General features: G+C 49.6%; 2 protein-coding genes and 1 long non-coding RNA gene across 17 annotated transcripts; 1 reads left to right on the top strand and 2 right to left on the bottom strand.

Annotated features, from left to right (window-relative positions):
• Positions 1–1,905: 1,905 nt before the first annotated feature.
• LOC120906535 (RNA-binding protein FUS) lies at positions 1,906–11,537 on the bottom strand. 2 transcript variants are annotated; one of them, XM_040318291.1, is made up of 4 exons: positions 10,381–11,537; positions 4,741–6,748; positions 4,382–4,620; positions 1,906–3,350 (listed from the first exon to the last, which is right to left on the bottom strand). In XM_040318291.1, the coding sequence occupies exons 2-4, from the start codon at positions 6,632–6,634 to the stop codon at positions 2,919–2,921; spliced, it is 2,565 nt and encodes an 854-aa protein (XP_040174225.1). In that variant the 5' UTR covers positions 6,635–6,748; positions 10,381–11,537; the 3' UTR covers positions 1,906–2,918. The 2 variants fall into 2 exon arrangements, with proteins under 2 accessions (XP_040174225.1, XP_040174226.1); XM_040318292.1 differs by having other exon boundaries at positions 10,683–11,537.
• A 149-nt stretch (positions 11,538–11,686) lies between these two features.
• On the top strand, positions 11,687–15,545 carry LOC120906538. 9 transcript variants are annotated; one of them, XR_005740115.1, is made up of 7 exons: positions 11,687–11,986; positions 12,046–12,155; positions 12,407–12,504; positions 12,561–12,661; positions 12,734–14,013; positions 14,503–14,818; positions 14,893–15,545. It is a non-coding gene; the product is annotated as an uncharacterized LOC120906538 (long non-coding RNA). The 9 variants fall into 9 exon arrangements; XR_005740114.1 differs by having other exon boundaries at positions 14,872–15,545; XR_005740116.1 differs by having other exon boundaries at positions 11,703–11,986; positions 12,734–13,675; positions 13,882–14,013; positions 14,503–15,545.
• A 4-nt stretch (positions 15,546–15,549) lies between these two features.
• LOC120906536 (sphingomyelin phosphodiesterase 4) lies at positions 15,550–20,502 on the bottom strand. 6 transcript variants are annotated; one of them, XM_040318296.1, is made up of 7 exons: positions 20,280–20,502; positions 20,002–20,076; positions 19,804–19,883; positions 19,486–19,702; positions 19,310–19,412; positions 17,756–17,993; positions 15,550–17,663 (listed from the first exon to the last, which is right to left on the bottom strand). In XM_040318296.1, the coding sequence occupies exons 2-7, from the start codon at positions 20,023–20,025 to the stop codon at positions 16,094–16,096; spliced, it is 2,232 nt and encodes a 743-aa protein (XP_040174230.1). In that variant the 5' UTR covers positions 20,026–20,076; positions 20,280–20,502; the 3' UTR covers positions 15,550–16,093. The 6 variants fall into 6 exon arrangements, with proteins under 6 accessions (XP_040174230.1, XP_040174227.1, XP_040174229.1 ...); XM_040318293.1 differs by having other exon boundaries at positions 19,975–20,076; positions 20,280–20,501; XM_040318295.1 differs by lacking the exon at positions 20,280–20,502 and adding an exon at positions 20,181–20,275 and having other exon boundaries at positions 19,975–20,076.
• Between the last annotated feature and the right edge of the window lie 2,447 nt (positions 20,503–22,949).

Below are 22,949 nucleotides of genomic sequence, written 5' to 3'. Positions count from 1 at the left end.
ATCCTAGAACCAAACCCGAATCTATATCAGATCTAGTTGTGATAATTGGCGCCTTGCACTGAAGTTGAACCCAAACTCACCCATATTCCCATTCGGGACCAATATCCCGAACCTAAACCAACCCTGGAGCTCGCCTCTTCTTTACCTGGGCAAGTAGGACATTTTATATTTCTCGCCCAAATATTGATATTTCCACTACCACTTGAAATGAAAAATGGATCAACACGCTCACCCCCGTTAAATCAGCAGGTATTACTATTAATCCCATCATTTATTCGCTTAGCCGGAAAAGGCGAAATACTAGCATATAGTATAAAAAAACACATTTATAACTTAATATTCACTGATACTACTACACAATTGATCAAACTATTTCCACAATGTTTAGTCTGCGTTTAACTTAATGTTAAGTATCGAGATAATCTTCGTTTTTTTTCTTTCATCTTTTAATCGTATCCTGGGGTCTATGTGTGTGTGTGTGTTTGTGGGTTTCTGCGTTTGTTTGTTCTGCCCTATCGATCTTCTTTCGTGATCCTCGGCCCGATTATACTGCACACAAAAAAGGGGTAAAGAAAATTAAGTAAGAACTATTTAGTATTTGCCTTTCTCTTTAGTTTCTGTTACCTTCTCTGTTTGTCACTTTTGTTTTGTTCTTTTTTTTTTTGTAAGTTTCTGTTTGTTTTTTTTTTTGTTACTTTCTGTTTGTTTCTGTTTGTTTGTTACATTTCTTCACAACGGTACCAGTCCACCGCGGAAGGGAGCCGAGGCTGTGTCCGGTCCCTTCCTCAAGGCGGCCAGTTGTACTTGTAATGTAGTTTGTTTTCACGTTTCTTTTGTGTTTTACTTTACACTGCCATACTGAAAGAAAATATAGAAAGAAATAGAAAAGTTGCCTGCTGTTATTCTATTTGTCTGTTTTTGTTTTCCTAGAGCATCTTTCTCTGTATCTCTCTCTCTGTATCTCTCTCTCTCTCTCTCTCGCTCTCTGCCTTTTCCACTGTGTGGCTTTCTTTGCAGCGATCTGTGTTGTTTTCTTGTTGCGGGAAACCGCGACAGAGGGAGGAAATTTAGAAGAAAAACAAAACTCTTCAACGGAAAAACCGAAGCAAACGGCCGCTGGCATCGTCCTTTATCAGCATCACCCACCCACCCACACACGGACACACGGCGGGGCAAACGGTACCACCCACAGCTATTCGGCCGCAGAGAGAAGAGACACAACACAGTGGCTAAATGCACTTGCTGTTCTCTCCCTGGAACTGGGGACCAGTGCGGGTGCGTATGTACGCGAAGGCTCCGCCGCGCGTGTGTAGGGTGCGTTGCGAGTGGAACAGGGAGGGGGGGGGGGGGGTGGGGGAGCGCAAATACCAGGCGTATGGATTTCACTTTTTCCTAGAAAAAGCCAGCCCTGCATATCCTGTGTTACATCATTCTACACTTATTTTCTTTTCTTAGCAGGCCGGAAAAGTCGAGCGCCCTTCTTTACACATTACTGCTTGACGGTTGTTTTTTGTGTTTAGTGTAGGTTTCTTCTTCTTCTTCATTGGCTCAACAACCGTTGTCGGTCAAGGCCTGCCTGTACCACTTGTGGGCTTGGCTTTCAGTGACTAATTGATTTCCCCCCATAGCAGGATAGTCAGTCCTACGTATGGCGGCACGGTCTCTATTTGGGGATCGAACCCATGACGGGCATGTTGTTAAGTCGTACGAGTTGACGACTGTACTACGAGACCGGCTATAGGTTTATCTTACTGTTTATGCTCTTGCCTTTCTTCTCTCTCTCTCTCTCTCTCTCTCTCTCTCTCTCTCTCTCTCTCTCTCTCTCTCTCTCTCTCTCTTTCTTTCTCTCTCTCCATCTCACTTTAGCATTTAGCATTTTTTTGAATTGGCAGGATCTACAAGTAATTATAGTTTCTATAGCTCTTATTTGCTTTTTCTCTGTTTTGCGTTTCGGTGTGTCTGTTTTCTTCTCCTATACTGTGTTCCGCACAATCGCACCGACCCCGGGAAGGAAGCAGCGTTTTAGGTTGGTTTCAGTGTCACAATTTGGACTCAAAGTAGCTATCGAGAACAAAACAAAGGGGGGGGGGGGGGGGGCAAAATGATGGGGAAGAGAGATGATTTTCTGCCTGCGTAATTTGCTGGCTTTGTGTTTGTTTTGTGTGTGTGTGTGTGTTTTTTGGTAGCTTTTGAATTTGTTCGCACAATGGTTTAGCACTACGGTTTTTGAGCCCGTTCGCTTACTAGTTTCAGTTCAGTTCCACACACTCGACTTGGTCCTAGTCACAGACAAGCCACGCACGTGGTGCTGAAAAACATGGGGTGATTGTGTTACAGAAAGAATGAGCGAGAGAAGGAGAGGGGGGGGGGATACGAATAGTCTTTTAAAAAGGAAATCTTAGCCCTTTTCTTCTATACAAAACACGATTGCTTATAGAAAGAATCATCCGACCGAAAGCTCTTTTCCAGTGTTGCTGTGTGGGTGTTGATGCCATCGTGGGGTGTTGGATGGTGTTGGCAGAGTAACAACTCTAAAGAAAGATGTCACCACAGTCACGCCACCACCGAAACTCGAAATGTGTTGTGCCCGGAAGCAGTTCGGCGTGTTCGCTGCTGAAGTTTGATAAACAGTGTGTGCTCGATAAACGGCGGTTAGAAAGGGAGGAGAAGGGGAGGAGTGTGAGCGCACAATAAACCAAAATGTCTCTCCGCCTGTTCACGTCACAGCATCAAATTCTCTCCCACCCTCCCAGCCAGCACGCGGGAAAGGGTGGCGCTCGGTGATCCAACTCCCTGTTCTACAAGCCCTTGGAAACACACCCCTATAAGAGAGAGAGGGGGGGAAAGAGCGAGAGATCTACGAGCCGGCTGCCACCAAACACCCACCCCCACCCTCTGGTCAGACCGGTGGTCCGGTTTTAGTAGCCCGAGCCGAAGCCCCGGTTGCTGATGGCATTGCCGTTGCCAACCGATCGCTGCCCGTTGCCGACGTTGTTGCCCCGGTCGGAGCGCTGGCCGTAGCTGCCACCGCCGCTGCCCCGGTTACCACCGCCGCTGCCGCCGCCGACATTGCCACCGCCCATGCTGCGCTGACCGCCGGCACCACTACCGCCGCCGCCGCCCTGGCCGCCTCGGTTAGAGGCGCCAACGCCCTGGCCGCCGGGTGGCCGCGATTGGCCCGAGCCGGCACCGCCGCCCGACCGTGGACCGTTCGAGTTGGCGTTGCCCATTCCACCGCCGCCGCTGCCCATGCGGCCACTGCCGCCCTCGCCCGGGCCGCGGACGCGCGTTTTCTTCTCCTCCACGTTCAGCTTGTGGCCGTCGGGCGAATTTTCCGGGAAGTAGAGTGGCTGTGGGGGAGGAAAACAAAATGAAACGGCGAGTTAGCAAGGGCAGGAAATGCATTGGATCGACTCCAAATCGATAACAATCGACCGATATTGGCGCACAAAAGTATTCAAAAGGCCGTACCAGTGCTGCAAAATGTCAGTGTCAATGTCGTACAAAATACTGACGGAAACAAATTCGATGTCAGCGTTACGTACTCAATTGTGATGATCAGAGGTGATGTTCTAAAAGTTGGTGTGACCAATGCATGCTTCGTGACATTTTTGCGATCATCGCTTGGTCAGTCACTATGTCATAACTTTTTTTATGTGATCAGTTCGGCAAAATGTCACTGACATAGTCATGACAAATTCCAACTGAAACGGAATATCGACCTGATGATCAGAGGTGAGACTGAAACGATCGTCACATGCTTGGTGACATTTTGTGCAATCTACTCTTGATCAGTCAGATGGTCGCGACGCAAGATATGCGGTGCGTGCGAGTGGTCTCATGGAACAAAATGAGCATGTTTTCTCGCTCTGTTTGGTCCGACAGACCATCAAAACAGATGCAGTGCGAGAAAGCATGTTCATTTTGTTGGTTAGGACCACACACCAAGTATATTTCAAGAATGATGTGATTATCATATGGAAAAAATGTTAGGACCAAGTGACTGACCAAGATTTGGGTGCTACAAAAAATGTCACCAAGCATGTGATTGGTCCACCAACTGAGTCTCATTCCTGATGATCACAGTTGTGTACGTGAGCTGGTTTGAGCTTCGTTTCAGTCATGAGTGTTGGTGACTGAAACCAGTGGCATTTGGCAGCACTGTTCACAGCCAGAAAAAAAAAATTATGCTTGTGACGGCTGTCGCGTTTGGCATGTCATTACACACTTTCATTGAGTATCAGCAATGACCATCAAGCAACCACAGATATGTTAATTGTTTTCCGGGGTCATCATTACGTGATGCTAATGACATTTTGCAGCACTGGGAACAACACAAAATTGAGCTACAATAAAGCGACAAAAAAAGGTAAAAATTTACCATGTTGGCGAGACAGTTCTGCACCGAGGCGGGATCCTCGTACGTGATGAAGCCGTAGTGGGGCGGCGTGCGGACGCCCGGCATTTTTTGGACCGATTTCGACATAATGCGCAGATCGACGACGGTGCCGAACTTGCTGAACAGCGTCTTCAGCTCCTCCTCCGTGGCGTGGTGTGGGATATTGCCCAAGAACAGCTGGTGGTTGTCACCGAACTGTGCGGACGATCCTTGACGACGATCTGCGAAAAAAGGGGAGGGAAAATGTACTTCAAACGGTCCAATTTAAGGTCGTTAAGAGATAATTGTTTGGGTATTGTGTGTGTGTGTGTGTGTGTGGTAGCCATCTTCGTGTATCGTACCTTCGTTATCGTTGTAGTTTTGCCGCGAGTAGGAGGACTGTCGGTTGTCCTGCTGTCGCAGGCCGCCGCCGCCCATCGAGTTACTGCTCGTGCCGTTGCTGCGGATGGACCGCTGCTGCTGAGATCGCTGCTGAGACATGCCGCCGTTGCCGAGCGTGCCCCGATCGTCCTGCCGGTCGGAGCCGTACTTGTTGCCGACGCCGCCGCCGAGCACGCTGCCGTTGGTGGACGCACCGCCGGCCGGCGCTGGCGAGAGAATGTCACGCTGCTGCTGCTGCTGCTGTCGGTTGCCTCCCGTGCTGTAGCTCGAGTGCTGGTGCGACGACTGTTGCGTTTGCTGCTGCTGCTGTTGCTGTTGCTGTTGCTGTTGTTGCTGCGAGTGACCGCCCGACTGCGCCGAGGTGGTGTGCGAGCTTAGCGACGACTGCATCGCCGAGGCGAAGCTCAACGGTGCGCCAGCGCTAACGCCCGACTTGACCAGGTTGGCGTACGTCTTCGGTTCGAGCGAGACTGGCGGCTGCTGCTGTGGCTGCTGCTGTTGCTTGCCGAAGCCGGCCACTCCTCCCTGCTGCTGCTTTGAGTGCGAATGCTGCTGATGGGATTTATGCGACTGCTGCTTCTTGTCCAGATCGTGGCCAAGCTCGTCGCCGCCAGCCGGGGTCGCGCTCGCATCGCCCATGCTCAGCGCATCGCCCTCGGACGGCTGGTGGCGGTTCTGCTGCTGCTGCTGCTGGGTTGCTTGCGACTGGACTGGCAGCGGCTGTTGCGACTGGCCCAGTCCGAGTTGATTGGTTGCTGGTGGTTGAGTTTGATTTAGCTGGGATTGATGTGGCTGCTGCTGCTGCTGCTGACCGGGCAGCAGATGGGAAGGCACTCCCATCGGCGTTTGATCGAGCTTCGACTTGAGCCCCTGCGGGTCGACGGTGGACGACGAGAGCAGGACGGCGGCGACGGCGGCCGCGGCCGAGCCGCCCGCATCGGTCGCCCCACCGCCCACACTCTTCAGCAGGCTCTCGTGCAGCCCGTTCAGCTGCTGCTGCTGGGCCGGCTGCTGCTGCGGCGGCACCTGCTGCGTCGATTGCTGCTGCTGCTGCTGGGAAGCGGGTTGGTTTTGGGCGGCGGCGACGGCGGCTGCAGCGGACGGCGGTGCACCATAGCCCGGCGTCACGCCCGGCAGCAGCCCGGTACCGGCCGACCCGATCACGGTCGACGGGTAGTACAGGGCGGCCTGCGGGGCCGTCTGCGCCCCGAGCACCTGGCCTGGCTGGCCCGGCTGGCCCGCCGGATGACCGTGCACACCACCACCCACCCCGACGAGACCGGCGGGCGTCGCGAGGGCACCTGGTGGGCCCGCGCCGACCCCGAGCGGCTGCCCGTCCGCTCCCAGCGCTCCCGCATCGACCCCACCAACCCCATCCGCCCCGTGCAGACCGTCCTCGTCCGTGCCGTTCGCCCGGTCGCCCGCTTCGTCCAGCTCGTCGTCCGTGTACACGTCCTGGTAGCGGAAGATGTCATTGTGCACGTAGTACTTCTTCGGCGACTGGGCCGCCAGCACGAACGTTTGCGTGAAGCGGCGCATCGGCTGCCCGTCGTTCGACAGCTCGCCGGTCACCTGCACCACCACCCCGTTGCCGAGCGTGGCCTGCGAGTCGACCTGGCTAATCTTGGCGTGGCAGTCGCGGAAGTTCAGCTGCTGGATCTTGCTCTGTATCTGCTTCTGGCCGATCACGAGCGTCGCCTCCTGGCTCTTCGCGTCCAGCCCGCCGTGCACGAAGCTCGACGAGTTGTTGTAGAACCGGTGCAGAAAGTCGGGCGCTTTGTTCAGCAGCGTGTAGTACTGGCGGACGAACTCGCGGCCGACATTTTGCGGCGAGGGCTGCGCATCCATCACCATGGTTGTTGCGCCCGGTTGTTGCGTGTGAGCAAGAGAGAGAGAGAGCTTCGGGGGAGAGCGCTTTACGGATGGTTGTTGTGTTTGACGGGCACGGGAAGGATTACAGGGGGAGTCCTGGAACGAGACAGGAGAATGTAGACGGAAAAATGAAGCATTAAAACATTGTGTACATGTGGCGGGTCTCTTAGGAACACGTTCGACTTAAACGGCAAGAGGGTTAGAATTAGTGATGAGTAAAGTTGGCGAAATTCCAGAGTGGCCTCCGATCCGACTCCAATAATTTCGGAACCGACTCCGGAAGGTTCGCCCAGCATTATCCAGAGTCGTTCGGAATTGTCCGGAATAGCCCCGAGTCGTCCGGAGTCGGAGTCGTCCGGAGTCGTCCGGAGTGGTCTGGAGTCGTTCGGAATCGGAATCATTGGGAGTTGTCCAGAGTCCATCGGATTTGACCGGAATCGGACGACTCCGGGCGACTCCAGAAGACTCCAAACTAGTGTTGGGTTTCACGAAAATCTCGTTGAGATTCATTCATATGAATCTTACAGTGATGAGTGATTCGAATCTCGTATCAACTCTCCAAAGATTCATAAATCTCCAAGGATTTATGAACCTCCTAAGATTCATGAAATCACGAAAGATAAGTAAATCTTCAAAGATTCAAAAATTCGTTAAAATTCATATATCTCCAGGGATTCATGAATCTCTAGTGATGTATCATTTTCAAAATATTGTATTTGAACGATCCCACCTAACAACATGCCCGTTGTAGATTCAAGCCTCGCATGGACTGTCTCCCTGTAGCAAAACAAACTATCCGACTGCGTGGTACTTGTGGTTACACCAAGAAGAAGAATAATGAGCAACTCAAGCTCTATGGATCTTTGGAGATGTATGAATCCCTTGAAATTCAAGAATTCATAGAGATTTGTGAATCATTCGAGATATGTGAAACTTTTGAAATTCATGAATCTTTGGATATACATGCATCTTTGCAACCGAGATTCAGATTCATTGAATCATTTCAAAGATTTGTTCAGATTTACCCAGCACTACTCCAAACAACTCCCGACGACTCAGAACGACTTCGACCGACTCTGGGCGTCTCCGGATGACTCGGATTTTTCCGGATGAGTGGTTCGGATTTTTCCGGAATCGGAGCCGGACTAACAATAACCGGAGTTGGATCGGAGTCGTCTATAATTTGTGTGGACAGCAGAAATAAATGTTTTCTTGGGCTTTTAAGCAATGTGAACATCACTGCAATTAATTTAAATTTATAGTTCAAAATTAAAGGAATTTGGAAGAAATACTGGCGCTTCCACTATTTGCAGAAGATTAAAATTTCTTCATATTTGTTTTTTTTTTGTAATAAAAAAACGAAAGAAACAACGTAAAATCCATTCCTTCGCTACCGTCCGTCCATTCCGTGTCGAAGGAACACTGTACAACCATTTAAAAATGGGGAAGTTGTCTGTCTGGCGGCAAGGCGATAAGCTAATTGCAGCCAACTGCACACCAATGCATCTTCTTCCTATTTTTGTTGTTGTTGTTGGGCCCGCGCTCTTTCTTAAAGCGTCGGCCCATTCAAGCCCATCCAGGGAACGGGCGGGGGGATAGCTCTCCAACAGACACCTACCACCGCTCACACTCCTAAATTGGAACTCTTCTTTGTGCACCCACGGGTCAAGGTTGTGTCCCGCGCTCGTGTCGCCATTAATGGAACAGTGAAGGTCGTCGTCGTGTAATCCTTTTTTTTCTTCTTTTTTCTGCTTTTTTTGGTTTTTATCAAGCCAAGAAACAAGTCGCAGCAAATGTGCGTCCGGCTGTGTGAGTGATTGCATTGTGTCCCTCATTACTGGCCAAGCGCGCCAGCGCCATCCAGCCAGCGGAACCGGTTTAGAATTTTACCAGGTTGAAAACAAAAGCAATGTGCCTGCTGCGGACGCTCGGACGCCATTGCGGCGCACATTGTGTGCGCGCGATGGAAAAATTGGTTTCCCGGCCACACCACACACCACGGGGTGGTCGAACTTTTCCGGCTGCATTCGGGAGGCTGATTCATCAAACGTGTGCCGCCGCCCGCCCCCCACAGACTGCCGGCCGGGGTTTTACATGCTTGCTGTGTGTGGAGGTTGGGTGTGCATGCAGTGCAGCACCGGAAGTGCCGTGTACGCGGGCGAACAGCATTTTCCGTTTGCTTTTCAATTCTTGTCTGCATCGCTTTTTTTTCTTCTTGCCCGCCGACATGTTTTCTAGCGATTTGTGTGTGTGTGTGGTAGCGCGCCTCCACACACCACACCGTTGAGGAGGGCCGAGGGCGGATTGTATGAGCCCCTGTGTGTTTGTGTGTGTGTGTGGATTTACCGCAAGAAAACGCGCGACCACACTCACTCACACACACGCACGCATAGAACGGTTTAATTTTAATGGTGTGTACGTGCGTTTGTTCTTCTCGTTATGGGGGGGGGGGGGGGTGAACTTGCCCATTGGGAAGCGATCTACATTTACGCATTGTTTCATTTCGTACGCGTGCGTGTGTGTGTGTTTTAACCCGCAAACCCGTTCAATGCGTCTCGCACTCTCCATACACAACGAACGAACGAACACACACACACACACACACACACACACACACACACACACACACAGGACGCACACACAAAGGGCTCTTTTCTTTGCGAGTTAGGTTGTGTGAATGCCAACAACAAAAAAAACGCACCACACACAAACACACTGACACAAAGTCCTTGCCTGTATGTTTGCAGCACAAGAAGAACAAAAAGAGAAGCCTCCTGTACCTGTGTGCCCCTCTCTTCGCCGCATTCCCTTTACACCCTTTGCCAAACAAAGCGCACCTGGTGCTGGTCATAGCAGAGTGGTGGTGGTGTGTTGCGCTACACACCTTCAGCAGGCCACAGCCACAGAAAACCTAACCTGCAAAAACTGCTCTCCGCACACATGTGCAAAAAGCTGCCGCTTGCTGGTTGGTGTTGTGTGTGTGTGTGTGTGTGTGTGTGTGTGCGGCACCTCGCCTCCCCATCACCCCCCTCCGCTAGCGTGGTCGGGAAAAACGGGCCATTTCCATTTCCCCCCTTTTTCCACGGTTTTAATTTAAAAAAAGGAAAATTCTTAATTTCGGGACACAATGCCCGTTCGACCAAAAAACAAAAAAGAAGCTGCCGCACATGCGTCTCTTGGGGTGGTGTGCGGGACGCACCGCCTTCCCTCCGCCCGCTATCAGGGGACGCCCAGATTGGCACGGAGAGAGAGCGCACACACACACACACACCGAGGAATAAAATGGCTGGATTTGGTTCAGAAGGGAAGGGAGCTAAAAAGGGCGACTTTTCCATCATCTTTTCGATCACCTCGCCCTCCTCTCACTCTCCACCTTTGTGAAGGTAATGAAAGGGAAAAGCGCAGGCTTTTGGAGCGAATGAATCCCACCGCCTTCCCACACATGAACCCCCAACCCACCCACCCACACACAAGCACCACCTCCACCCTCCCCCTGTTGGAATGGCGATGTGTTTGTCTCTTTGGGGGTTTTTTTTGTTTTAAAATAACGCGTATATGCGCGCCGCCCCATTGTTTGCGCCTCCACCGCCGGAAATGTGGACCACGCCGCGAGGTGGTGGAGAAGAGCAGCCGCGCAAGAGCCGACATTTCAGGGATGGATGCGTTTTTTCTTCTTCTTCTTCACAGCACACACACACGCACACGCACAACTTGGATGGTTCACTGACCTGCTGATGCCTTGTTGCCTGCCGCTGATGGTGGATGATGAAGATGATGAGGATGATGGCCGGGGCACTACTGAAAAACCCTTCGACGGAGCGCTCACCACTGCACACCACGGCACCTTGTACCGCGCAGCGCGTACACACACACACACACACGCACACACACCAACACGCGCGCGTTGCGAGAGATGCGTGAATGAACGAACGAACGTTTGCCTTAAAGGAAGCTGCTGCTGCTGCTGCTGCTGCTGCTCCGGGACTGTCGGGAGAAACGGGCAAAGAAACGGAAAACACAAAAGAAGTACCCGCGCGGCTGCTGTGGCGTTGCTTTTCCGGTGCGCGAGCGTTACGTCTCGTCCACTGCTGCTGCTGCTGCTGCTGCTGCTAGAGTCGTCCGTGTCCGACTGCTTCCGCTCTCCTGTGTCGGTCGGCGGTGCGTCTGTGTGCGTGCGAGGTGGTGAGGGGGGGGGACTGGCACCTGAAGCCGGAAGTCGCCGAGCGCGTGTGTGTGCGCCCTTCGGCACCGAGTGATGGCGAGCGACGATTTTTGTCTCTCCGACCGAGCCGCCGGCGTGCGTGTAGTGTCACAGACCGCGCTGCTCCTTCGAATAGGCTTTACTTCTTCCCGCCCCACACAAACACACACACACAACCGCTGCTGCTGATCAGAGGGTTGAGGGCGACGACGGCGGTGGCAATCCCTTTTTTTATTGGTGTGTTTGTGTGCAAGTATGTGTGTTCTAGGGCTCGAGCGAAGAAAGGCGCAAGGCTATTCTCGCACGCCTAACGGCAGCAAAATGGCAACGAATGGCCACAGTGGGGCACAGCACTCGCGGTGAAAGCACAACGCAAGGGAACACACCGCACCAGTGACGGGGCCGGGCGAGGGGGAGTGGGGAGAGGGAGGCGATACGGCCGCACTTCACGGACAACCTCGCGCTGGCGTCGGCTACGGGCTGGTCGCTCACGCTTCGCTTTTTTTTTGCTGTGTGCGTGTGTGTCCGTTCCTTAACTTTCTCGCTCGCTTTCGGTCCGGTACGTTTTTATACGCGAAACGGTTAATTTCGGTCTCTACGCTCCGGCGGAAAGAGTAGACGGATGAGCCTCTGCCCCTGGGAGACGGCGTCTTGGAGATGGTCGGTCTGCCCGGTTGTTCGGATGCGCACGGCCCATCCGCATCAGCCGGGCCGTGGCCATTGTACGGCTCTCTTTCTCTCTCTTTTTTTCTCTCCCCTGCTTGAGTTGCCCTTTCGGTGCGTCGCACCCAAGGTTATTAGACTCTATACAGGTTACGACAGAGCGATTGAGAGGGTCACCATTTTGTAAACCTTGTTTACAATTTGTCTGTGAAAATCGACGCTGGTCAGCTGATGGTTGTAATCAAGGTTATTAGACTCTATACAGGTTACGACAGAGCGATTGAGAGGGTCACCATTTTGTAAACCTTGTTTACAATTTGTCTGTCAAAATCGACGCCGGTCAGCTGATGCTTGGAATAAACAACATTAATAAGATTGCAGAAGCTGAAACTAACGATTCATGTTTTCTCCACCTACCACGTTCCATCGTTAATAGAATACGACTTCTTTGTTGGCCTGTTCAATGTTGAGTAAGTTCTGCTGATTTGCCTATCATCCCATTCTTTACCCAGTACCGTTTGCTCTAAAGGTTTGAAATTGCAGTCACAGCTTCTGGGGACGAGCATTTATGCTGCTAGACGGCATTGTTAAAAAGGGTGAGAAATTATGCAGTCCTGAACGCGACCCTACTGCCCACAGGTGCGACCAAGGTTATTAGACTCTATACAGGTTACGATAAAAGCCCGTTTTGGCCGATTTCCAATAAAAAAATGAATGAAAATTTTGACAGACAAATTGTAATGGTTTGTTTACAATTGGACTGGTTTGTTTACAATTTGTCTGGATTGCAATCGTGCAATGGTATGGTGTTTGGTGTTGAATCTTGCAAGTTATAATTTATTTAATTATTTTGTAACTTTATAATTATTAATATTGTGATGAATTAACAGCTGTGACAAGGGAGAAATCGAGTAAGTGAGAATCTAGTAAAAATATGCTTTTGTTGTGGTGAAAAGATCCAACATGTAGGAGTTTAACATTGTGTCAGGTAAGACGATTATATCAAGCAAGCGGAAGATTGTTGTGAAATCATTCGCTTCTCAGCATTATCAGCATTACGGACAAGGAGATAAATAAGCGATTGAAGTATCCAGCTAGAAAGCATATGTTGGAGGGAAATGTATGCAGTTGCTGGAAATTGTGCGGTAATTTGATTCATATTTCAATGAAATGAATATAAAAATAATTTTCATTTTTTACAAACTATCTTCTCATAGATTTCTCAAGTGGGTGTGCAGTGCAGACACAGTTTCATCTTACGAGTTTCCTTTCCGTCCAACAACAGTTCAGGGAGGGGTGCAAAGTGCCGTTTCTTCCCAAAGCAATCACTGTTCATTATAGATGAGGAATCATACCATGCCTGGCTATTGGACAGTATCCGTTGGGATGAGGTTTAGCTCCCTTCAGACTCCACCCGACTGCAACATAATGCCCTGATGACCGAGATGGCATGTTGCTACGACTAGATGAGTATCTTTTCACTAATGAACGAATGACCCGTTGAATGTTGCTCCATTCTAGGGAACGAATTCTTTTACCGCCCGGATGTAACTGCAGCATCAGCAGAGGGAGAAGCTGCTCATATATGCCGTCATATAGAGATAAACCGTTAGCTGGCCAACACATGTATTGGCGTATCCCTGTGGATCCAACAGTGCCGCGTGATGGGTCCAGCACACAAATAACCAACAATTGCAACCATAGCCCGACTCCAGTGTGTGATCTGGTTGCATAATCAGTTCTGACACGCAGACTGGATGCACGTGACCATACGTCATCTACTATCTCAGCTCATTAATGAACAATGAAAGACAGTCAATCTCATATCGAAGCAAACCACTAATACTCAAAACTTGAGAAGCATATCGACGATCGTGGGGATCATTAAACCAAACATACGACACCGAATTTCATATGGGAGAAGAGTAGCACCCGATTACCCCAAGAGCCGCCTAACGGTTAAACGCTTTCAGCCCTGCCAGTTCATACCAGACTAACTGGGTTACAAACAATGCTCGCGTATTCTAAAGTAGGTTAGACTAAGCTACAGTAAAGGGTTTTGAGGCAATAGGGTAACGCAAATCATGCATCATCAATGATTCCGACCCGCAAGTGGAGCGGGTGTGCTAGATCGGAGTCGGAAACAAATCCGACCCGAGGTAGTAAGGACTTAAAGTTGACTCGAATGATAAGTAGTTGTAAGAAAGCATAAGCGACTCCGACCCACTGGTGCAGCGAGTTTGGGTCAGGTCAAAGTAGGTTTAATACCCGACCCGTACTCGCTGCACCAATGGGCCGGAATCGCTTATGCTTTCTCGTATCTACCGAAATCGTTGCACATACTACATCTATTTGTACGTTTCAGGTTGACCCGCACGACTACGGGATGCTTTGGATTGCTCCGACCCGGTGAATTCCAGTTGCCCCGCTTTTCACTAGTGTGTGTATGGAAGAACGTGCGTGAGTTGTCGGATCGCTGACAAAGCAGTAGGAGAAGGTAAAAGTGAGTTAATGTTTAACGAGCCCGTTGTAACAATAATAATTATGAAATAAACTTCAAATATATTTGTGTTTTTTGGTAACATTTATCAAATAAGATGTTCCTTTATAACATTATAAATGTTATTTTCATAATTTTCGTCACAACAATTTACGCAATCACAAAATATTATATAAATAAACACTATGTACAAAACATTTTGATACTCATACTGTACGGGCTGTACACCAGCAGCACCGTGCACCCCTACCGAGAGCACCTATTTGATCAACCTTTTTACACACTCTCTTTGCTGCCGTGCAATGCACTCGCCTCACAAATGTGGGAATTTGTAAGCTATGATCCCCCTACCTATGTCACCTATGTATCCACCACAAATGTTTCAAACATAATTTTCGCTCTGATATTGTACTTGACTTGAGCATAAATGAAATGGATCCCCGCCGTTGTTTAACACGACATTTATCTCTCGTCTTTTCGCTCTAGCACTTAAATTAAGCTGCACCGAGGTGGCATGAATTCTCCCCCACTGGAACAAGACTGCAGCCGGGGGGGACTGCAGCACGAACATTCGTTTGCTATGATACGGAACTGTAACAGGAGCAGCATAGACGATCACCCTGAACCCGACGATTGTGGCGAATCGGCACGGAGCCTCGCCGCTTCCCACACATCGCAGTAGGGTCGCGTTCAGGACTGCATAATTTTGTAACCCTTTTTAACAATGCAGCTGCTAGACGGCATAAACCCTCGTCCCCAGAAGCTGTGACTGCAATTTCAAACCTGGAGAACATACGGAACTGTAGGTTGATTGGGTCAAATAAGCTACTTTGATCTACGGGGAGTGAAATTTAGATCTCTTTTTTGTCGCGTGAGACGTTATCGTTCTAGGTCTATTTGAACGGTAACAAGATCTATCCGTTGGGGCCGGCTGGGACATTTGGTAACTAGGCGATCTGAACTTACTTACTTATCGTGCCTTTGTTTGCCAAACTGTTATCCCGGCCGTAATGGCGAACGCCTCCACGTCACGTAGGAAATAGCGTAGGAATTCTGGATTTGGAAAGAAACTTGAACCTCGTCTCGGTCTGGAACCGATACAGTTTTATCGATCGATTTACAGATCGATTAACAGAGTTTTCTGGTCTGCAAATCATACTGTCTGCAGCAGAAGAATTACATAGGAATTAGCGTAGAAATTCCGCATTCGGAACGAAACTAGCGCCTCTAGGTCTAGAATCGATGCAGTTCCAGTTCCAATCGAGTAGCTGATTCTGCTTTTTCTGATTCTGCTTTTTCTGATTCTGCTGGTCGATAAGCCATACCCAGTAGTTCATGTGCAGCGTAGGAATAGCGAAGGAAATAGCATAGGATTTTTAGCAAAAATTGTAGAGTGAAGGGGCATACGAGTAGTTCAAAATATCGTTTTGGTAAGTGTATCTGGAGTAGAAAGGCAAAATACGATATATACTGCGCAAGACAAATAAGTCGTTATTAATTGAAAATGCATGATCTGTACGAAAACTCGACGTATTTCAGGGTTTATTTTTATTTAATTTGAAGAAACTATTGCTCGGTGAACTATTGTACAACGGTGAATAATTCAGTTCGTGAAAATTAAACTCAATGCATTAAACGGAAACAGGTTTTAAGGTTTTGTTTGAATATTTTACTAACGAAGTAAATGTACTATCTATGTACTATGTACTATCCTAAGGTGCAGAAGAACTGTCCGCAGTTTGTGATTTGTTTTGTGGCGTGGCGATAGGTGAGCTTCCACGCATCTGACGCACGGACAACGATGGCAACACTCAGGCGTACACACAGAGCATTCGATTGGCTTGCTGCGCTCGTTCTACCTCGCCTAGCATATGGTCTAAATATAATCTATGCCAATTCCTTTCATGCATGCGTTGGTACTGTGGTACTCTGCTATTCCAGTCCGGTCGTGATCCCGTACATGAATATACAGGACGATCTGCTCGTCATCCCTTGACAGGACCGATGTCATCCGTGGATCGGTTGGTGTCATCCGATCTGCAACTATCGTTCCATGTAGTGATGTGCAATCTAAATATTATTGCAATACCACTGGTACTATTGGCATTACGATTGGCGTACGATGCTTTGCCTTGCCTTCCGGTTTGACCAGTATGTACAGGAACGCCACCAGCAGCAGGGCGATAAAGCCGTAGCTCGGCGTGCCGAACAGCAGGTAGCCGGCCAGGAACGAGCAGCTGACGGTGACGATCGAGGTGTAGGAGCCAAGAAAGCGCAGACTGACGCGCGGGCCCACCTTCGTCCGTACGAGCGTTTTCGAGCCGTGCGTGCAGATCGGCATGCGGGTAAACTCCGAGATGGTGGTGGGCGGCTCGAGCGTGCGGCGCGCCAGCCGGCCGACGAGTCCGTCCCGGTGCCACAGCCGCTGCAGGTCGTCGCCGAACATCACGTTCAGCTTGCTGCTGAGCTGGTAGAGGAAGCGCACCAGAAACCGGCACTCGCTGCTCGTGATCGGCCGGAGCGCGTCGTCCCCGATGTCCATCGGGCCCGGCATCAGCGCCCGCTCCGCGGCGAGGTAGTCGGGCGGGGGCGTCGGTTCGCGCTGCTTGTACACCGGCACGGTGTAGAAGCCCTGTTCGAGTATCTGCACCGCGAACTCGAGCCGGTTCTGCTCGTCGGTCAGGTCGGCCGCCGCCCGCTCGCACTCCTTCCGCCGGATCACGTTCAGCGGCATCCAGCTGGTCCACGAGTCGCCCGCGTACTTCGCCTCGGCGGCGAGCTTGGCGAGCGCCGCCCGGTTGTCCACGATGCGGGCGCACACCCGCTCGGTGATGGTTTCCAGCGCGAGCTGCACCTGGTCGGCGAACATCGGCACCAGCAGGGTCTCGTGCCGGATCAGGCCGGGCCGCGGATCGTCGAACGGGAACGTGATCAGCTCGTACTGCTTGCGCTTGACCGGCAGCACCTGCACCACCGTGTCCGAGTTCTGCTTGATCTTGCACTGGCGCTCGGTCTGCTGCCGCAGCAGCGGCAGCAGATCGCCCTGCCCGAACACCTTGAGCGTGCGGACCAGCAGCAGCGTGTAGCGCTGGATCGGCAGCTCGCTCGCCGCCACCCGCATCACCAGCCACACGAACATCTCGCTGTACGCGTTCAGGTTGGAGGCGACGAACGCGTGGTAGCGCGGATCGATCGGCAGATCGTACTGCTTGCTCGGCGGCTTGCCCTCCACGTACCGCCATGGCTGGATGTAGCTGAGCCACAGCTCGAGCACGTGCGTGAACGACTGGTCGAGCGGCCAGAGCATGAACAGGCAGCGCAGAAAGACGGTGATGCGCGGCACCATCAGCCCGGCCGTGTCCTGGCGCAGCCGCTCGACCTGCGTGTTCGTGCCGACCTCGGTGCAGTTCGCGAACCCGTGCAGCTGCTTCACCAGTATGCGCACGTACCGCACCAGATCGATGTCGGGCAGGACGGCCGTCTGGTCCACCTCCGTGCCGAGCCACACGTCCGACAGCAGGTAGATGAACGCTTCCGACCGCCAGTGGAACGCTTCCGCTATTGCGTCCACCCGGTGCGGTTTCGTCTCCGGCTCCTGCGGGAGCAGCCGCTGCGGCAGCAAATATTTGAGCGTGCCGGTGGGATTCCTGTGAACGTGTCCAAGACAAACAACACAAAACAGTAAATGCATTTGAACTGTCCCCGAATTATACCACACGCGATTCGCCGTTTGACTTACTTTTTGTTTTTCATCCGGTTGATTGGTGGCGCCGGCCGCATCGGCGTGACTTCCGGCGCGAGCAGATACACGTCCGGATCGCTCGGCACGAACACGATCGACAGATCGGCGGCCAGTATTAGGTAGATCGTTTCGCTGCGATCATTGTCGGCGGCGGCTAGGGCCATGTTCGTGTACAGGTTACGCAGCGGCACCACACCGTACAGGGCGAAGAATAGCAGAAAGTATTCGAACGAATCTAGCACGCAAAAATGAAAGGTAAGCCCATAGGTATTACAAGGGATGCACATGTGCATGACTCAGTAGTACATAGGATGATTTTGTTGTTGTATTAAACGCCAATAGCTTAATAATACAGCTAATATTTAATGTAAAAGCAGTAACACACCAGCTTTTTCTGTAATTAGCTCCGGACTTGATTCCAGAATCTCCAGAGCTCCGGAATCAAAATTGGCACCGGAATCGGAATAGGCTCCAAAATCAGAATCGGATTCGAAACGGAATCGGTTTCGGCATCTTTCATAAGAATATGCATTATTGCGATTAACAAGAGTAAGGCTGCGGAAACATATGCTTGACTTAAGTCAGAAGCTCAGCGGGTCGGACTGAAGATCAACACGTCAAAGACGTCTAGGGACAGCACCGCAGAAACCCTTCCCTGTATCACCGTGGATGATGACACACTGGAGGAGTTGGGTTTCTTCGTATACCTTGGATCCCAAGACACAAGTGACTCTGACACATCCTTGGAAATTCGGCGAGGCGCATCCTCGCTGGAAATCGCACCTTCTGTAGTCTACGTAAGTGGCTGCGAGCTCGTGAAAAACGGGAGACTGAGATGGCTGGGGCATAAAGCGAGGAGAATTCAGCCAGGGAGGTCTTCGAAAGGGACCCAACTGGCACACGTAGGAGAGGGGCCTGGCGAATACGGCGACTTGACCAGGTCGAGGCAGACTTGCGGAGGTCTTGACTTGGAGAACTTCAGCACAGGATCGGGCGTTATGGGGCAACATTCTGTTCACGGCACGACCGACCGATTTTTATATAAGAATAGGTGTTTGGGTCAAATGATGCTACGTATTGATAACCGCAAAGAATCAAAATTTACTTGTAAACGATCCACTCTCATAGAGATTCCTGGCCTTATTTCGTTTCTGATACTTCTTATTTCAATTCAAGAATTGATTCTCATTCCGGAGCTAATTCCAATTCTGGATTCAATTCTGATCCCATTTCCAGGTCAATTCCGATTCCGGAGCCGCTTTCGGAGTCAACTCCGGAATCAGAATCGGCTCCGGAATTGTTGCTGAACACGGGATTGGAATCGGGTAGGTCCGATTTCGAGCTCCCACTAGTCTCAACACTGGAATAAGATTTGAGTAGGATTGATTGATTGATTGATTGAAAGAAACCATTCTTTGGACACTTTACTGTTCCATGTGGTTAACGATCTTGTCCACGAGTTGCTTGCAGATGCGAACAATCGAAAAGAAAGGGTAGAAAAATTAAAATACAAATCCCCCGAAAGCCCCTAGCAAATTCAACGAGCCTTACTCAGAGTCAATCCTACGACGGTTCGACTGAATGGATCGATTCGGATACGCTTCGAATAGAACGGGGGGTACAGGCCGGCAAGTAGCATGTGCTGCATTTTCACCTGCGAATTAGAAGATAAAAAAAAAACACGCGGTGAAAAATCTCTCCCTCACGCTGATAAAGCCTTCCCTTACCGGCAGATATGCGATAGGCACTTCGTACTTGTTTCGATCGATCAGCTTGTAGCAGAGCCGTATCATGGGCCCGCGCAGCGGCGAGAAAAACTCCTGCAGCACGTCGAACTCGCGCGGGGCATTTTCGCGCGTGATTTTGCGCAAGTTCCAGCCCGGCCCGGTCAGATCAAAGATAGAGCTGATCAGCAGCGGAAACATGTCGTGCAGATCGTGCACGCTGTTGGCGGTGGCGGTGCGGGAGGAAAAAAAAGATGGGGAACGTGTATGAGTGATTCGTGCGGTCGGCCGGGGGCAGCCCCGCAGCTTGCTCTAGCTTACCATTCGTGCTCGAATATGGTCCGCAGCTCTTCGCAGCGCCGCACGATCGGCTGACGCAGCACGTCCATAATATGGCAGTACTGTGGTGGGGGAAGAGAGAGAGAAAGAACATAAAAAATGTTGTATTTATTATCGCTATGGCAATGGCGACTAAAAGGGCGGCCTACTTACTATTTGAGGATTCATGATCATGCTTACATTCATCGGCTTGGAGGAATACATTACTTCAGGCAGCGTGGTGCGTGCGTTTGTGCGGGCACATAGTAGCTAGTTCTGCAAAAAAAAAGAAATTACGGTCAAAGTAGTCACAGCCAAACTGCAGGCAACAAAAACAAACAGTGAGACGTGCTGGCTCTATGCAGGAGGCGCTTCCCTACCAAATGTACACACACGGACACCGAATGTCGTTGGCATTTTGAGGCAGCACAGCGACAAACAATCTTACGTACACACTCCGCGCGCGACAGTTTCCTTACCTTTATAGTTTGGTGGGGTTCGGTGTGGCAGTCGAACGCCGGCAGCGAATCAAAATGGACAATTGGCCGTAAAAAGGCGGAAAAACTCGGCTCCACTCATTCGCACACCGCGCGAAACACACGGGAACGGGCCGGCTTGCAGTGAAATATGATGCTATATTCCCATCGATGTACACAGAGTGACCAGAAATACCGATTTATCTCAATCAATATTTTTGATTCCGTCGTACGACGAAATCGCACGTCCGACGTTATCTGTCAAATCTCATATAAAATTTTGACAGGCCTTCCGATAAAATCGCATCCTATGGAGCATGAAGTCGAACGCGCTGATAAAATTTTATATGCAATTTGACAGATAATGTAACCCGGCGCTCTAGCAGCAATAGAACACGACATCGAACATGAAAAATGTATAGGACTTCACATGTTCGATTTGTGGGTTATCACATCGAACATGTAAAATCCCATATATTTTTCATGTTCGATGTCGCGTTCGATTGCTGCTAGAGCGTCCCAATCATTTGTTGAGTTAAATTCCCTAGTACAATTTTCAGATCGACACTTCAGAAAGGCCTCATGTGACCGCTATGAACCAAATCTAAACTATCTCCTTTAAATAAATGAAAGATCCCAAATAACCAAGATACCAAAAACGCCACCAATTTCCTGTACTAAAAATCCAGTTGCATCGAAAAAAACCAAAAAACTGTTAGTTTGGTGGGTTAAACCACACATCTACAGAAGCGGCCACTTCAATGTTTGGTAAAGTCAGTTTTTTTTATGCACGGGTGATTCTATTGCTCAACATCCCAAGTGCCACAAATCCACTAAACGATCACTAAACGGCTTCTAAACGACTCAAGTTCTCTACCTAGACGGAATATAGAAAGACTTCGTTTAGCAGACGGCAAACGACTCATGCATTCTAAAAATAGCAAAAAAGCTGGTGGCGCTCTCTGTTGGTGGGATACCCCAATTAGTTGAGCTTCATCGCTTGGAGGAGAGCTTTCTCATTTCCTCTGTACTGTTGCATGGTTTCGCATTGAAGTTATGCATCGCTAGAACTAGAACGGCGATACGATTGTTTAAATACTAAACTCCAACCGATACCACCAGCACTGAAGCAAGTGAGATTTGAGTAATGGTCGTTGGTGTTGATACCCACGTATCTGACCACACGACCATTCAAATAGATTTTTGCTCAGAAAGTTAGAAGGCTATATAGGTATATAAGATGAAATTTGTCGAAACACATTGCAAGAAAAGGATAGCAATATAATGATGAGTTGTAATACGCCATCTGATGATCAAACCAATGAAGCTCTGTGGAGCTTTCATTTTTTTCTATGGATATTCAATTTTCCAGTCGTTTAAGCTTAATCTGTGGCGCTTGGGATGTATCACCCCAATATGTGTTTATTTGTGCAAAGAAAGCAATAAAACTTGTGTGTTAAATTCTTTTGTTGTGAAACATATTTGTATAAGATGGGGATGCGTGTGTCTATTTACTTGCAAATGGACTCTTTCATTTCGCTGGTCAATGCACAGTTTATATATTAATGATATTGCTGAAGTTGTGCAGTGATGTAAGTGAATGTGTTAAAGTAATCGATGTGTTAAAATCATGTTTAGCATGTTGAACCTAACCGCGCTTGATCCATCTTTTTCTCGTCAACATGTTTGGAAAAGGTGGGGCAAGCGTGGACTAGGTCAATACATCTTATTAGAACTGACAGCTCCAATTGTTCTAAAATTTGGTGGGTTAACGACTGAATCGACCACCACAAACCCCCCCTCCCCCCCCACCGCTCAACACTTCAAAGCCTACCGAAAACTACCGAAAAATCTTAAACTCCTACCGAAAACCATCGATAAAATTTTGATGCGCCTACCGAAAACCGCAAAAATAATCTGGCCACTCTGGATGTACACACAGCCGCAAGCTGGACCGAGCGTTTGGGGGTGAAGCGTTGTTGCAACAGGCGTTTTTTGACGTTTCTACCGCGTTGTCAACGCTTCGTTCCTTTTTGACAGGCCGGTTCACGCTGCACAACAAGGTGAGCAGCGGCAGTTGGAATTTTAAAAAATTGTTTTATAATACGGGTGACCCCCGAAATAAACAAACTCAGAGACCAGGGAAACATCTAGGTGAAATAACCGTACAAATAGAGCGACAACAGCTCGCACGACAAAAAGTAGCTCAATTTTGCAAACTGAGTTACTTGTCTCGAGCGATACTTTTGCTTCATCCGACAACAGTCGAATTGTCCAGTTTGTTTACGACCCAGATCAATGAAAAAACTCAAAAAAGTATATTTGAACACAAATCAACTTATTTGTTCATGTTTTTCAACAAAAAGAAACAAGAAGTTTGACTGGGTAAACTGAGCTACTCTGATTTGGGCGGCGCTCTGGAACCAATTGAACAAGACGTTGAACTTGCAAAATGTATGGGATTTGACAGATTCAAATTGACAGCTAAAATATCGAACATATCACCCACCTATTAATCTTTACCCATAAAATCGATGTTCTACTGAATTTTATTTCCAGTCTCCGTGAATAGTATACAGTAGAGCGCCGTTTATCCGGGTACCTTTTATCCGGCTTTCCGTTTATCCGTGCTGTTAAGAAATGACAGTTCAATACAAAAGTAATATTGGATTA

This window comes from Anopheles arabiensis, chromosome X, assembly GCF_016920715.1.
Source record: "Anopheles arabiensis isolate DONGOLA chromosome X, AaraD3, whole genome shotgun sequence".
In the NCBI taxonomy this organism is placed as follows: domain Eukaryota; kingdom Metazoa; phylum Arthropoda; class Insecta; order Diptera; family Culicidae; genus Anopheles; species Anopheles arabiensis.
The sequence above is the reverse complement of the archived record's forward strand: the minus strand, read 5'-3'. Positions and strand labels throughout refer to the sequence as shown.

Coding starts and splice junctions, on each gene's coding strand:
- LOC120906536 (XM_040318293.1), bottom strand. CDS start 20,025: ATGTATTCCTCCAAGCCGATGAATGTAAGCATGATCATGAATCCTCAA. Junction 19,413..19,485: donor TGCCTATCGCATATCTGCCG/GTAAGGGAAGGC, acceptor TCTAATTCGCAG/GTGAAAATGCAGCACATGCT. Junction 17,664..17,755: donor AACCGGATGAAAAACAAAAA/GTAAGTCAAACG, acceptor ACACGTTCACAG/GAATCCCACCGGCACGCTCA.
- LOC120906535 (XM_040318291.1), bottom strand. CDS start 6,634: ATGGTGATGGATGCGCAGCCCTCGCCGCAAAATGTCGGCCGCGAGTTC. Junction 4,621..4,740: donor AAACTACAACGATAACGAAG/GTACGATACACG, acceptor CTTTTTTCGCAG/ATCGTCGTCAAGGATCGTCC. Junction 3,351..4,381: donor AGAACTGTCTCGCCAACATG/GTAAATTTTTAC, acceptor CCTCCCCCACAG/CCACTCTACTTCCCGGAAAA.